The 17,030-nt window shown below is 38.6% G+C and overlaps 1 protein-coding gene across 1 annotated transcript in view; it reads left to right on the forward strand.

Annotated features, from left to right (window-relative positions):
- Positions 1-11,493, forward strand: part of EHD3 (EH domain containing 3) — a 54,665-nt gene extending 43,172 nt beyond the window's left edge. Inside the window, exons 4-6 of the mRNA XM_003757820.4 lie at positions 4,560-4,972; positions 5,317-5,481; positions 7,868-11,493. Coding sequence (XP_003757868.1) covers positions 4,560-4,972; positions 5,317-5,481; positions 7,868-8,395 — 1,106 coding nt within the window. The 3' untranslated portion in view covers positions 8,396-11,493. The remainder of the gene's footprint in view (positions 1-4,559; positions 4,973-5,316; positions 5,482-7,867) is intronic.
- Positions 11,494-17,030: the final 5,537 nt, after the last annotated feature.

Genomic DNA, 17,030 nt, shown 5'->3' on the forward strand with positions numbered 1-17,030 from the left:
ACATATACATGGATACATTGTATGCAGGTATATGAGTTGTACACTGCACATATAATATATGTATTGTGATACATTCATATATGTGTGTATACATTTGTACATATGTATCTACATTGCATATATGTAAATGTGTGGTACACTTTAATGTAATGTGTATTCTGTGTGCTGTATGCACACACTTACATATAGATGTATGCATCACACTGCACACATGTGTATTCTTGTGTGTGTCGTGCATATGTTCACATACTAGGTATACGCAATGTTAGCATGCATATGTGCTATATACTGCACATATATGCATGCATTCTTTTGTACTATGTGCATGTTTGTGTGCATGTTCTGCACACATGTGTATGTGTACTGTATGGATGTATATTACTGTACATTGTCCACATGTATATATTCTCATGTACATTGTGTTATATGAATGTGTTCATACATGTATGAACACACGTGTACATACATTGCATGTATGTTATACACTACGCGTATAATGTGTATATTGTGATGTATACATTCATATATGTGTGTATATATTTGTACATATGTATCTACTTTGTACGCATGTAACTGTGTACACTGCAATGTAATGTGTATTCTTGTGTGTGCCATATGCACACACTTACATGCACAGATATGCATATATACATGTGTGCATCACTGCACAATGTGTATTCTTGTGTGCATGTGTCGTGCATGTGTTCACATACAATGTATACAGTTTTGCATGTATGTATTGTACACTGTGCATGTGTGCATGCATTCTTGTGTACTGTATCCATGCTTGCACATGTGTGTGTGCACGGTGTGCATGTATATTGCCAAACACTGTCCATATGTGTGGTATTTTCGTGTGCATTGTATTATGTGTGTTCATATGTGTGTATACACATATGTACATGCATTGCCGTATATGTCATGCACTGCACATTATATGTTTATGCGTGTATGTGTTCTACAGTGTGTGCACATTCTTGTGTGTATTTATCTGTTCATATATGTGTGTGCATTGCTTCATGTGCATATATAGTCATATATGTGTGTTGTGTGCATTGTTCATATATATGTTTGTATATATGTGTGCACATATACACACATGTATAAAATTATATAGTATGTGTGTTGCAAATATAAAAGCACTATATAAGATATCTCAAAAGTCTCTGTAGTTTAAACTTTAAAAAAATTTAAAGAAACTATACTGAGACTTTTGGGTCACCCTTTATAAATGTTAAAGTGGGTTTTGTTGTTGTTGGGATGGCCTTTTGGGTTTTTGTTGTTGTTGTTTTGTTTTTTGCAAACATTAATGTGATATATAAATGTTATCAGTTGTATTGGCAACTGATTGAGGCAAGTCACTCAATTTTTCTGTACCTTAGTCTCCTCATCTGTAAAATAAGTGTATTAACTTTGATGATCTCTAAGTTTCTTTTCAACGGTAAATACATGATAGTTAAATCCCTTTATGTCTCTGGGCCTCAGTGTGCTCATCTGAAAAATAATAATAATCAAAATAATAATAATTCTTGACATTTATGCAAGTTTTAAAAACTCACAATGCATTTTATACATATACTGTCTCATTTGGTCCCAACAGCAGTCCCCAGAAGTAGCTGCTAACAGTTATTATTTATTATCCTTGTTTCAAAGGTGAAAACACTTTCTCAGGTAGGATTCCAATTTAGGTCTTTCTTACACCATGTCAAATACTCTACTATGACTCAAAAAATAAATGAGAAGAACTAAAACCCTGCCAAAGTTCACTGAATTTAACCCTTTCAGCTCTAAGATTCTGTGATTTTTACTGTTCTGGAAGGCATTCAGTAAATGCATATATAATTCATATATATGCATACATACAAATGCATAACTGGATACCATACTATCAAAAACTATCCAGAGATTATGTAATCTGAAAACATTTAATTCAGCCATATAGTAACTGATTCTTCCCTCAAAAAATTCATATTTAATCTGTATTAATATTTTTTACCCTCATAAATCTGGAAATCAACAAAACTATACATCATCAAGCCCTTATTTGTACCATTGATGATTAAATAATAATCATACTGACAATTTAATAATCTGGAAGCAATTGACTGTGTGACCCCAAGCAATTCATTGAACCCCAGATTGCCTTAAAAAAAAAGAAAGAAAAACAATTGACCAACCCATCTCTTATTTTCATGTTATTTTGATTTTATTCTTCTTGACAAGCAGCCATAATGGATAAAGAAATACTCAGAAGAGGCCTGCCAGGTGCAGCTTCTAGTTCTGCTTTTTAATTTTGTGACTCCAGGCAAGTCACTTAACTCTTCCATACCCCAGATAACTGTCTTGCTAGAAATTGAAGAAAGGGTGCAAATTTGCATGAGAGAAAGAGCTTCCTCCTCTGGAGTTCCTTAATCCTCAGATAGGATATTTCTTTCTTGTGCCACTTGGAGTTCTCACAGCTTCTTTGAAATCATTAATGATCTCTGGGGGACTTCCGAAGAGCTAACATTCTCATTTTGCCTCTGAAACATCTCTTCCCTAAATGATGATAATATTTTGACTCCTGTTTGAAATATATTACAGAAAGGCCCTGGGAGTTTTTGTATACTTGGAAACAAACCAGCAGGGGGAAAAATGCTTCTGGGCTCCTAAGACTCTCTCGATATTGCTGGCTAGGGAATGACAGCTGGAGACAAAGCAGGTCTGTGTGGGGCTATCAGAGTCGGTACTGTCTGAACAATAACCATTACGGATGATCTGGACTGGATGAGCCAGGAAAGCTTCCTAATGAGAGACAGGACTCTGTGAGCCTCCAAGGCTGCAAGGCAGCCATCTGAACCCCCACTTTGCCTCCTTCAGCCTGTCTGCAGGCAGAAACAGCTTCTGCCAGCCTCTTTTATTGATATGATGTTTCAGCCAGTGATGGGAACATGTTTTGATTCTTTGGGGTATATCATCTCCTCTGCCCCTGGCTCCACCAATCGAAAGATATTTATTGTCTTTTAGGGAAGATACAGAGAGACACATTTCCCACCTTTGTGATAATGTCAGGCTAGTGCTATGCAGTAATAGCTAGAAGAATCAAGATTCCTCCTCAGGCCTAAACCTTGCCCAAAGATATTGACCTTAATTTCTTTTTTTCCATTTTTGATTTTTCTCAAATCAAAGGAATTTTCAGTGCTGGCAGAGCACTAGATCACTTGCTTGGGGTCTCTTTAAGTCAAGCTCATTATGATCAGAGCACTGGATAGGAGTCCAGGAAGGATTGATTATCATGTAGCATCTGACATTAGAACAAAAAGCCTCCAATAACAAATTTTTTGCATAAGTTTCTTTGAGGTATACATTAGGAAATGTCCCTGTTTCACTGGGGTTGGTGGACATAAGAAATTAATGTATCTTCTGTAAGAGAATTCTTAATCTTTTTGGTATCATGAACTCCTTTGGTAATCTAGATCCTGAATAATGTTGTTAAATACATAAAATATATAGGATCACAGAGGAAACTACTTATATCAAAATGCAGTTTTTAAAAATGTTGCAGACACCATGTTAAAATTCTATATCCAGTAACAATAGCACCTCTTTTTTCCCTTGTTCAAGTTCAGTTCAGGACAGTTGTTCAGTGTCCTATTATTTGTGACCACAATTGAGGTTTTCTTGACAAATAGAGTAGAGTGGGTTGCCATTTCTTTCTCCAGCTCATTTTATAGATGAGGAAACTGAGGCAAACAGGGTTAAATGACTTGCCCCAAATCACATAGCTAGCTAGTGAGTGTCTGAGGCTGGATTTGAACTCAGATTTTCTTGACTCCAGGCCCAGTAAGTTATCTAGTTGCCTCTGAATAGGTTCATGCAACTAAAAAAAAATCCTAGAACTCAGAGACAAAAGCCATGAATTTGAGGCCCAGTGGAGCCATGTTGGAGAAGTCACCAGATTTTTCAGTACTCTGGGCTGGTCACTTTTAAGATGCAGAATAAAGGCTGAAAGAGGTCACTCTTCAGTTCAATGCCAGGGTCCATCTAAATACATATGCTCCTAATACCTCAGGGTCTTTGTGACTATAAAGTACAACACAGGCCTAAGCTATCATCATAAATGAATGTTTGTTGAATGAACAAATATTTTCCCAGATAATTTCTAAGATTCAGTCTCCTCTCTCTCTCTCTCTCTCTCTCTCTCTCTCTCTCTCTCTCTCTTTCTAGTAGTTAGTCTAGTACAGAGTTGGGGATAAGGTGGTAGAAGAGAAGAAACATTGCCTAGGATCAGAGGACCTGGCTTCAAATCCCCTCCAGGTCACTTCCCTTCCTCATCTGTAAAATAAAAAGTTTTGACTAGTTGGTCTCTTCCATCTCCTCCTCCTTTGTTCTTCTCTTGGAAGGTTTTCAGATCAATATACAAATCTAGGGCCACTGGAAAGGAGTTTTATGCTTTCAGCCATCCTGACTCCAGGCCCAACAGGCTAAACTTTTGCTTGGATTGTTCCATTTTGGGACTTTTCCCCAATGTCAGACAAACCTTTCCGTTCTTCTCTCTTAACCCCGTCCCAATCCCACAGGTTATGACTTTGCTGCAGTCTTGGAATGGTTCGCAGAACGTGTGGATCGCATCATTCTGCTCTTCGATGCTCACAAATTGGATATCTCTGATGAATTCTCTGAAGTCATCAAGGCCCTGAAGAACCATGAAGATAAAATGAGAGTAGTGTTGAACAAGGCTGACCAGATTGAGACACAGCAGCTCATGAGAGTGTATGGGGCCCTCATGTGGTCCCTAGGAAAGATCGTCAATACCCCCGAAGTCATCCGGGTCTACATCGGCTCCTTTTGGTCCCACCCGCTGCTCATCCCAGACAACCGCAAGCTCTTTGAGGCTGAAGAACTGGATCTCTTCAGAGATATTCAGAGCCTACCCAGGAACGCAGCCCTTCGGAAGCTCAATGACCTTATCAAGAGGGCCCGGCTGGCCAAGGCACGTCCTATCCCTTGGGGGATTGTGGGGAAGGGAATGGGTTGAGAAAATTATGTAGGAGAATAGGTCAGAGAGTCCTGGTTTGGGGAGCCCTCACCACAAGAGCCATTAAATATTGTTGTAGTGATAACCTCCAGCTTGTTGCCTTGTCAGGCAAACAATGCATTGACCCACTGGCTCCATCCCTTGTCCTGTTGGAATTATGAAAAGATATGAGAACAGGCGATAAAGAAAACAATTGGTTGTTAGAAGAGAATGTTTAGAAAGTGATGGTAAGAGTGAGAGAGAAAGAAATGATCTTCATCCTCTTCAATCAATGGGCTTCAATCTCTCTTGCTTCTTAGGTCCACGCCTATATCATCAGCTCTCTAAAGAAGGAGATGCCATCTGTGTTTGGGAAAGACAACAAGAAGAAGGAGCTAGTGAACAATTTGGGAGAGATTTATGGACGGATCGAGCGGGAGCATCAGATCTCACCTGGGGACTTCCCCAACCTGAAGAAGATGCAGGTAAGTAGAGAATATCCTTGGAAGCCTTGTATGAATAATAGCCAGTGTGAGGGATCCAGCAGAGCCAGCATAACTGGATTCCGGCTCTACGACAAAAAAAAAAAAAAAAAAGTACAACTCGAAAGTATTACTGAGATTATATAGGGAAGATTAGATGTAAAAAAACAAAAGTTAGCAGGGTTTCACAGAAGGAGCCTGAACAAAGAATTAGAAAACCAACTTTATAAATTAAGGCTATACAGCACTATACAGAATTTTTTTTATCTTGAAGGCAATAGTCTGTGCCATTTTGGGGATTTCTGAGAATTCTAACACTTAAGTAGGTGTGAGTATCCATGGACTTTAATATATTTGTGAAACTTAATATTCCCAGAGTTTCTTCAGATGGCAACTTGTTTCTCAGTATCTTAGTGTTGAAATCATAGCTCATTGTGAAGTGGGTGGAATTACAAAAGCCTTTTGGGTCATCAGTGTATCACTGAGCTTGGAACTTGCAGTTCCTACAGTTTTTCTCTTCACATTCACTTTTATACCAGACTGTTATATACATGGCAAAAGAATATGGTTCTCTTGAAAAGTTTTTATAGTATATGGAAGGGCTAGATGTCTACCTGTTGAATGAACTCATTTCCAGGTATTGGTTAGGATTTAATAAGAGATTTTGGTGAAAGCAGCTGCCACAAGACTCAACATGGAAAGAATCACTTTCATTGCTGAAAACCTCTGTTTACTCACTGATTAGAGAACATGAGGAAGTCAGACAAATGGAAAGTTTGATTTGAATGGGACAAACATTGGACTAAGTTAGGTTGAAGTGCTTATGAATTGAATTGAATTACTCCAGCTAGGTGGGATAAAGGAAACCCTCTAATCCTGCTCAGCTATTTTAATTATCATTGGGGCTAAACCTCTGTCTTTTGGTAAATGAAATCACATCAACTGCTTCTATCACATTTTGTTAGCCAGGCCCCAGGAGAGCTAAGCTAGGAATGACCAAGGTAACACCTGCTCTCAAAATGTGGCAGCACTTCTTAAAATTTTTCTGGATTTTCCTCACACTATGGGTGTGTGGTGGATATCTTCCTAGTGGCCTAAGATGACATGCATAATTACATATGTATCGGGCTGGCAGCCAGAACAGGAGTTATAAGCTTTCATTTTATCACTGCCTCTCAGCTGAAGTCAGGGAGGACAAAGTCAAGTAGACTTCTCTTTACTCAGGACTTCTTAAGGTGACAGGTAAATGTAAAACCTGAACATACCTTTTTAGGTCATTATGGAGGAGGGGAAAAAAGGATCTTTGAACTCCTGAGTTCTTTTGATCCTATTGACTTTTATGGTGATCTTGGGGCAAGAGTTGATGTCACAGAACATTAGAGCACCAGGATTTAAGAAATATCTCTTCCTACTGGATCACAAATCCTGAAAGGGACCTTAGAAATCATACAGCCCACCCATTCTTCTACCATTTTACAGAGAAGGAAACTGAGACCTAAAGCTATTATGTGACTTATCAAAGGTCACAAAAATTTACCATCACCAGTATTTACTATATTCTGTGACTATATAAATTGCTCTAATTCAGTTTTCCTGTGCCTCGGTTTCCTTATCTGTAATGGAGACAAAATGGAGGGGATGCTTTTTTGTAGTGCTAAGGAACCGGAAGCTTAGAGAATGCCCATCAGTTGGAAAAGGGCTGAATAAGTTGTGATATTTGAATGTAACGGAATACTATTGCTCTATAAGAAACAATCAGCAGGCTGATTTCAGAGAGGGCTTGGAGAGATTTACATGAGCCCAATGCCAAATGAAGCAAGTAGACCCAAGAGAACATCGTACACAGCAACAACAAAATTATGTGATCAATTCTGACGGATATGACTTTTCAACAATGAGGTGATTCAGGCCAGTTCCAATAGACTTGTGATGAAAACAGCCATCTGCATCCAGAGAGAGTTCTGTGGAACTCTTTCACCACATAGTATTTTCACCTTTGTTATTGTTGTTTGCTTGCTTTTTGTTTTTTCTCATTATTTTCCTTTTTTGATCTATTTTTTCTTACAACATGATAATTGTGGAAATATGTATTGAAGAGCTACACATTTTTAACATAGCTTGAATTACTTGCAGTCTAGGAGAAGGGATGAGAGGAAGGGAGGGAGAAAAAATTGGAACAAAGGTTTTGCAAGGGTGAATGTTGAAAATTATCTTTGCATATATTGAAAATAAAAATCTATTATTTTAAAAAATGGAAGGGATATTATGCAGATTCATGATATAACATATATATAAGCACTCTGTGGCCTTTAGGAGGCCAAGATTATCTTAATCAGAGGGAATAACACTATTCATTTTGTATTTCTCTTTTTTGTCTTGCCCTTCTCAGGACCAACTACAGGCCCAAGACTTTACCAAATTCCAGCCCCTGAAGAACAAGTTGCTGGAGGTGGTGGAGGACATGCTGGCTCATGACATCGCCCAGCTTATGGTGCTGGTGCGCCAGGAAGAGACCCAGCGGCCAGTCCAGATGGTGAAGGGAGGAGCTTTTGAGGGTACCTCACACGGCCCCTTTGGACATGGCTATGGAGAAGGAGCTGGTGAGGGCATTGATGATGCTGAATGGGTGGTGGCCAGGGACAAGCCTATGTACGACGAAATCTTCTATACCCTGTCCCCAGTGGATGGCAAAATCACAGGGGCCAATGCTAAAAAGGAGATGGTACGTTCCAAGCTGCCCAACACCGTGCTGGGCAAGATCTGGAAGCTGGCAGACATTGACAAGGATGGAATGCTGGATGATGAGGAGTTTGCCCTGGCCAACCACCTCATCAAAGTCAAGTTGGAAGGGCATGAGTTGCCCAATGAGCTACCCTCCCACCTCCTCCCCCCTTCCAAGCGGAAAATGGCAGAATGAAGGTGATTTTTCTGAGCAAGCACGAGCTGGAGTGAAAGATAAGAAATGTGACAAAATAAAAACACACACATACACAAATAAATTTAAAGAACTACACTTTTAGATAAGGGTGGCCACTTTTACCAAGCCAGCTAGAATTTGACTGGTTTGGACATATAATTGAGCTCCCAGTATTGGTGGGAATTCATTCAAAGAACCCAGATAAAGTAATTCAAGGACTTCTAACCCTGTAACTCAAAAATAGGTAATCCTGCCCCTTTTTCTTTCCTCTTTGTCCCCAAGTCCCTTCTGCCTCCATAATAACTCTTAGATTCATACTTCTATAGAAATGGTCACCCTAATTTAAAGATGTGGTCACCCAAAGGTAGCATTCCAATTCTTGGCTGATTTCTATTATTCCCAGCCAAGAATCTGAGTAGGCAAGAAAGGCTTTATTCATAATAGGCAATTAACTTTTTTTTCTGTGTATTTTTTATTTGGCTTCCTAATATGAAATTTTCCCAAGCAAAATAGGAAATATGTGAGAAAAGAGGGAGTAGATGATATCCTTTAGGCCTCTGTTTTCCAGGATGAAGGAAGAGGCCAATGTATTAACCTCAAAGGTATCTCTTCTTCAAGGTAATTACTAAAGAACTTGTTCTATTGATCAGTTAGATCAATAGAACTAACTATTTAGTTAGTTCTATTTGGACTCATTTAATCCATCATTTGTTTAGAGAGATCTCAAGGGAAGAAAAAGGGATGAAAGATGGAGAGAAAAACCAAAGCTATACATTAGAATTTTTCTGTTGATCATCAAAGGCAAGGGGATTATAGCAAACAAATATTGTTACAAATACATATACATGTGGTATATACCCATGGAAGCTCTGCAGTTCAGGTATCTGGAACTCAGTTTGGTGAAGAGGACCAGATATGGAATTATTATCTTTTCTTCCTGATCTTAAAACATGGAAGACACGTTGCAAGGAAAGCCCTGCTCTACTCATATTCTGCCTCTTGCTGGAGCTGCCTCCTAAAGAAGAGGGGTGGACAGTTAATATGCCCATCTGACAAGTGGAATTAGAGAATCTTACTGCTCTTCAAAATTTGGGACTTCTTGGGGGTCCATATTATGGAAACTCACCAGAGCCACTAGCAGAAAATAGGTTGGGCAAAATGGTTATTATTCGATACTCTTTCATCTTTCACTTCTTGCTTCCAGTAGCTTTCTGAGCTGCACCCAGATGATAGCCCTTTTGCAGTGTGACCACTTATTTGTTGTCAAAAAAAATCTCTCCATCCTGAGTTCCCATCTTTCTGGTAACTCTCCATCCTCCGTTTGCTTTTTGATATCATATCATTCCTTCACATGATGTGCTTGTACTGTGACAGGAGACAAACCCCAGATGAGCCTAATTTATTTTATATCTCTGTTCATATTCTATAGATAGATATTACATGTATCTATAATGCGTTTATTCTTGCATTGCATATTGTCAGGTGTTCACACATTAATACAGTACATTAATTATTTGGAACCTTTGGTCCCAGAACATCATTCAAATGATTGGAGGATGGTGAAATAGAAAGGCTAGAGTTCTTTAAGGGCATTCTACTCGATGCTGCTGCAAAGTCCACAAAAAAAATACAGTGAAATCATTAGAGTTTTTGAATATCTCCTTCAGAAAGTCCCAGTGGTTCATCCTGGACCAAGCTATAAAAGGCACATATAGAATACTCTCATATGCTCCCACACAGGAAGGACAGAGAAAGTCCTCAAAACTGGAGGTTTCCTTCTGTATCATACAATTTTTTTTATTTTTTAAGGGTAAAACAAAGGAGGAGGTGCCCTTTTCATGGGGTTCATTTCATAAACAAGGAAAGTAGTATTCAGCAAGACTCAATACTAGACCTCAGTCGCCTGAGGTTTCACATCCTGCCTCTGCCACATGTGTGTGACATCAGGCAAGTGGCTTAACCTCTGTGAGCCTTAGTTTCCTTGAATAAAATGAACAGATTAAACTAAATCAGAAATGTCAAAAACATGCATTGTGGCTAGCAACTTTGCCCCATAATAGATTGAAATGTCCATGGGAAATCACAAAAATACATTAAAACACAGATAATGTTAATATGTGATGTTCTAAGTCACCGTGCAGCCCACAGGGATGGCTCCTCTTTTGACCCACTGGATTAGATCTTTTCAGAATTGCCTTCCCACTCTAAATATACTTCTGGGAAAACTGGAGAGGGTCACCAGAAGTTCCGTTGTAGAATGTAGTATAATTGAACAAAAGCCACTGGATCCAAGATCTGGAGACCCGAGATCAAGTCTTGACTCTGCTCTTAAATAGTTGTATGATCTTGGTCAAATATTTTCAAATTCTGACCTCCAGTTTCCTTGTCTAAAATAAAGGGAGCAGAAATAGATCATCCTTAGGGACCCTTTCAGTACTACTATCTAAGATGAAGGTGGGTAGATTCCTAGGGGGACCAGTATTCTTTAAGGAAGAATGGAAAAAAGAAGGGAGTTAGGGGAAGGCAGAGGGCATCTTTTCAAAGAGTAATGAGAATATCCCAGTAACCTTTGTTCTTATATATTCAGCTACTTGAAACTAAGATATCTACTCTCCTCCCTTAGTGGAGCTGTTTTGTTGTTGTTTATTGTTTTTCTCTTTCCCCTTTCCTTCAAAAGAACTTTGCTAGAGGAAAAGTATAAAAATTTTACTAGAGGAAAAAGATTCAAGACAATTCTACTCAGTCCATTCTTTCTGTTTGTTTTGTTTTGGAATTAAATCAGATTTCTAAAATACATGTGGTGAAAGAGCAGCTGGAGCCCCTCAGGGTGGGTTAGGAGTCAGATAATTCTCTGGGTGGGAGCACTAACCTTTGGGAGAGTATTACATCATGTGAGTTATTTTTATGCAGAAAGTAATTCACCCTGAAAAAAAACCAGTCTAGCTGTGTAATAGCCTTCCAGAAGAGAACCCTCGGAAGCCTTGTTAGCCCATTCAGTTGCGAAATGGCCAGATATTAATATCTCTTCACTACGCACATATTGAGAATTCATCTTGAGCACAGATTCTAATTCAATAAAATCTGATTAAATAAAGGTTGAAGTGTGTTCTTTCATAGATGAATGACATTATTTGTCCAAATGTTTTTCAGTTATTTTTCCAGGTATTTTACCTTACTCTGTGCCATCTGCCCTCCAGCCAGCTCCATCCCTTTCCACCCTTCTAGTAGCACACATTCCTCAGATGGAGCTAGAGGCAATGAAGGGTTTTTGTTTTTTTTCCTCCGTATGGAACATGGGAATCATTCCACAGAGCAGACCTTGTCCTTGTTAACCCGGGAGCTAGCCATTTGTAATACTCCTAGGACGGATGAGTTTCCTTCTAAAGAAGGTAGGACTGACCTCGTATCATTCTGAGCAAGAATCCAGAGGCAGGTTTGAGGCTCTCTCCATTCTTATCAGAGCAGGTCACATCATCTAAGATTTGGACCATATTCATAGCATAATGGGTAAGTGCTGCCCTTGAGGTCAAGAGGATGCTTCAGAGCAAATCATTCAACCTTACTTTTCTCATCTCTAAAAAGGGGACAAGAATAGCATCTATCTCAGTCGAGATAACATGGAAAGAGCTTTGTAAAGCTCAAGTTCTATATATATAAAATGCCATCTATTCTTCCTTTTTAAGGAAAGACTAGGGGATTCTGAACACTTACAGTACTAGGTTTTAGCAGAAATTATAAACACCCTAGCTGGATTAAACCCAGCTTGAGTGAATGAGTAATTGATCTCTCTCGCCTGCTTGAGAATTCCCACCTACAAGCAGCTGTTTCTGGCATTCTGTCTCCTTTCTCACATTCATGTAAGTGCTGAGCCATCCGGTAAGTCTTATCATGGGGTGTGCCAAGATATTTGTAGCAAGGCTATCCCAAGAAGCAGGACTGGAAAAATTTCAGTGCTAATGAGAGAGCTTAATTTCATCTACACTCATACACCACCCCCATCCTTCCTCCTTCCTTTAACATTGCTGTCTCCCTTTTTCTCCCACTTTCGGAGGCAGAGTTACAGCCCATTTCTCACAAAGAGAGTGTTGTATTCAATATGCATAAATCATGGGATCATAGAATGAAGCCTAGGTGGAACCTTATCAAATGATGTGGCCAAGAAATTGGAATGACAACTGTCTGCTGCTCAAAGAAATCAGGGCAGGCCTAAAAGTAGCCAGCCCAAATGTGTCAAAGTCTAGCCATGAGCCTTGAATTAATTAAGTTCACAAGGGAAACTGGCTGGTGCGGTAGAGAGAGCATCAGCCCTGGAGTCAGGAAGACCTGAGTTTATGAACAAGTCACTTAACCCCAATTGCTTTGCAAAATAAATAAATAGAATAAATCCATGTTTTCTGCTTTGTTCCCACCCAGGAGTTCTAGAGGCTTCTGTGGGATTGGGCAGCTAGAAAGTGTACCTGCCCCTAGGATTTCATTGGTATAGAAAATTCCTGATGAAAAAACTCCAATGTAAACCAATTCCTGCTTTGTAAATTATAATCATAAAGAGTAGTCTGGAGAATTGAAGAGTTAAATAACTTACCTAGGGTCTTTCCGCTAATTGGTGTCAGAGGCTATGCTTAAAACCTTTGAAACCTTCAAATCTGTCTCAGTTATTTACTGAGCATACCTGAGCATCAGGCTGCCTCTGTGCAAAGAATATTACTCCCATTTCAGATGAGAACAATGAGGGTGAGAAGCTTTAAAGTTTTGCATGTGACCCCTTCTCAAGTCGAGAAGCATTTATTAAATGCCTATAAATTAAATTTATAAAATACCTATTTTAATAAAGACAGTATTTGTTAAATATTCTGCAAGAACTGCTTAGTTCTAGAGACAAAAACAGAAACAAGACAAAACGACATAAAACTCACCATTGTCTCTGCTCTCAAAGGAACTCATTTTTCAATGGGAAAGACAGGTAATTGTGCGCAAACAAGATAGAGGTTGGGTAAATTGTGGTTAATTTTATGAAGAAATTAGTGAGTGAATAGGATTCTCTATTATCCCATGCTGATTCTTATGCTCTTTTTATGACCTCATTAAAGAAAGAAATGATAGAAGGAAGTAGAGAAGCTTTTACAAAATGCCATTTCTTAGAGGTGTTCTAGCACGTCTATGTCAGGTTTTCAGGGGTTCTCAAACTTTTTAAATAGGGGGCCAGTTCACTGTCCCTCAGACTGTTGGAGGGCCGGACTATAGTAAAAACAAAAATTTTGTTTTGTGGGCCTTTAAATAAAGAAACTTCATAGCCCTGGGTGAAGGGGATAATCGTCCTCAGCTACCACATCTGGCCCGTGGGCTGTAGTTTGAGGACCCCTGTAAATAAGATAATCAAAGGTAAGAAAGCTTGTCCCTGGCCTAGTTTATGACTGAGCTGGAAGGAGATCCGGGGCGCCCTGACTCCCAGTCCAGGGTTCTTTCACCTACCATATAAGTAACTAATTAATGGAGAACCAACTGAATCAAAGTTTTCACAATGAGTAGAGTTTAAAGACCATATCATCAGCTCATAATTACCTATAGCAGAGCCTGTTGACCACATTCAGTCATTGCTTCCTAAGTCCCCACCATGCTGTAGTGCTGTTCTGCATTTTCTTGCTGGAAGATCCTCCCCAGATCCATGTGCTTTCTCTGCTATGTTCCCTTGATTACCATACTTCCTTCTAGATCTTGCTATAGATAAATATGAAAGAAGGGGGTGGGAGGAAACAGGGGAGAGAGGATAATTATGTTGCATCTTCCTAAGCCTTTTCTCATATTCTTCAGAGGCATTTACACAAAATTAGAAAAGCCACCCCAAATATTCATAAGGACTTTGTGTCCGACCTAAGGCAGAGCATTCAGAGCTCCTGCAGGTCTAATCAGCCACAGATGTACATACTAATTCGACTCCAACACAATGAAGTCATTTTGATCCATTTCGAGAACAAAGGGCAACAATCCACCTCCCAGAAGATTTTGGTCCTAAAATACTGGCAGTAGAAACAGAATGTGAGTGACAATGATATTTGGCTGCTATATGTCTGACAAGGAACTAAGCCAGGTATAGCTGTTACTAAATTGGACCCAATCAGAACACAGCAGAGAGTAAGCAAGGAAGGGGGGGAAAGAGGCAAAAGTCAGACTCCACCCTTATTTTATCAATCTATTAATTAATAAAATATTTACTGAGTACCCTTTCCATGCCTAGTTTTGTGAAAAGTGCTGTGGAGCACAATGGAGATAAAATTAGAAGTATTGTGATATAAAAAGAAAGATCCAAACTTGGTTGGCAAAGACCTGGACCTATAATATAACTTAAATATATGAATTTGGATCAGTCATTTAATCTCCAAGGCCACTCTTTAAGGCAAGTGAAAGAGAAAGTGCCAATTTACAATGATAGAATTGTTTTCCCCCCAGGAAATTCCCTTTTCTGGTGAAATCCTAAATCTAGACATTTATCCCTATGAGTCCAGAATAATAGTAGCTCATGTTTCTGTGGTGCTCTAAGTTTTACAAGTGTATTGTTCTATTTAAAATAACCATCTGATATAAGAATTACAATACCAAGTCACATTTAAGACATATATAGATTATAATAATAATGAAAGTTAGCATTTGTACAGTGCTTTTAAGGTTTACAAAGCACTTTACAAATATTATCTCATTTGATTCTCACAGTAATCCTGAGAGATTGATGCCATTATTATCCCTGTTTTACAGATGAGGAAAATGAGACACAAAGTAGTTCAGTATTTTGTCCAGGGTCACAAAACTTTTATCAGAGGCTGGTTTGGGACTCAGGTCTTTCTGAATCCAAGTCTAATCCTCTATCCAAATGATAATCAACTAGGTGAGACTGCTAAGTGGTAAAATGAATCTGATGCCAGGACTGGAGTCAGAAACAATTGAGTTCAAATATAACCTTAAACACTAGCTGGGTGAACCTGAGTGAGCTGCTTAATGTGTAACTAGTTTATTTTTCTCAATTCTAAAGTAGGAATAATAATAGAATCTACTTCATAAGGTTTTGTGAAAATCAAATGATATGTTATTTGTAAAGTGCTTAACACAAGCTAGCAAGTAGTAGACTATTAATAAATGTTTGTTCTTTCCCTCTAGGTATTATATCAAAAATGCTAAATAATTGGAAGGCTATTCAGTGTGCTTGGCTAGAGTCATGCAAATATAACAAAAGCAACAATACTACAAAAATTAATTTATAGATTTAGCAGTACACCAGTCAAATTACCAAAGGAGTACTTTGAAGAACAAGGGAAAATAACATCATAACTAATTTGGAAAACCAAAGGAAATCTGAAGGGAAAGAATGGGGGTAGAAGGATGGAAGAGTAGAGGAGGGATAGAGAAAGCATGAATGAAAAGGAATTATCACTTCCAGACTTTAAATTATACTATAAAACAGAGACAGACAGACAGACAGAGACAGACAGAAGGAGAAAGGAAGGGAGGAAAGAAGGGAAGGAAGGAGGGAGGGAAGAAGAGAGAGAGGGAGGGATAGAGACAGAGAGATGGAGAGGGAGAGGAACAGAGACAGTGAGAGAAATGGAGAGGGAGAGGGATAGAGAGTGAGAAAGAAAGATGAAGAGAGAAACACAAGAATCTTTGGAGAAACTATCACATAAGCTTATTCATGAAAGAAGAGAAAATTTCTGAGAGACTACAATTGTTAGGGAGGACAGCTTGTATGAATCCAAGAAGGTATGTAATGAAACATGGAGTTTGAAGAAAAGATAATAGTCTAATTTGTCTGGAACACAAATTATGTAAAAGCGAATAATATGAAACAAGACTTAGAAAAGTAAACTGGAGCCAGACTGTGAAGGGTGTTAAATACCAAAGAGAGGAGTTTATGTTTTAGTTAAGGCAATGGGGATCATTTAAAGATTTTTTAACAGAAAAGTGATATGGTGAAATCTGTTTCAAGATGATTTTGGCAGCTGGATGATTGATTATAGAAGATAGACAGGAAAAACAGTTTGAATTCTATTACAATAGGACTTGTCTAGTGAAATAGCCATGTCAGCAGTTTAAGGATTACTTTATTTTGTCTTTGTATTCTCAGAACCTATTTCTACTAGATATTCAAAAAATGCTTGTTAATTCCTTTACACCATAGTTGTTGACTCAAGACTTGGCAAGTAGTTGCATATGGAAAACAGGGGAGGAGGAAAAGTTGAGAATGGTTCTAAAACTGAAGCAGGAATGGGGGGTGTTTGGGAGGAGAGCATTGACTTCCACAGAAATAAGGACATTTTGAAGAAGAGTAGATTTAAGGGAGAAGATAGTGAGTTCCATTTTGGGGATGTTAAGTTCATAATGATGAAAGAATTTCTAGGTGGAAATATCCAACTAGTAGTTAGCAAAAAGAAAGAGTATACCATGAAGATTCATAGAGGACCCTTTTCCTAAGAAAGCAGGAAAGAAAGCAATGAATAAAAGAAATATGTATTTACTATGCAACCAGGTATTCTGCTAAGTACAGGGAATATAAATACAAGCAAAAATATTGATAGTCCCTCCCCTCAAGAAGCTTATTAAAAATGGAGAAAGACAACATAGAAAAGAGAATGAAAAATAAAGTAAAAAG

Source organism: Sarcophilus harrisii, chromosome 2 (genome assembly GCF_902635505.1).
Source record: "Sarcophilus harrisii chromosome 2, mSarHar1.11, whole genome shotgun sequence".
NCBI lineage: Eukaryota > Metazoa > Chordata > Mammalia > Dasyuromorphia > Dasyuridae > Sarcophilus > Sarcophilus harrisii.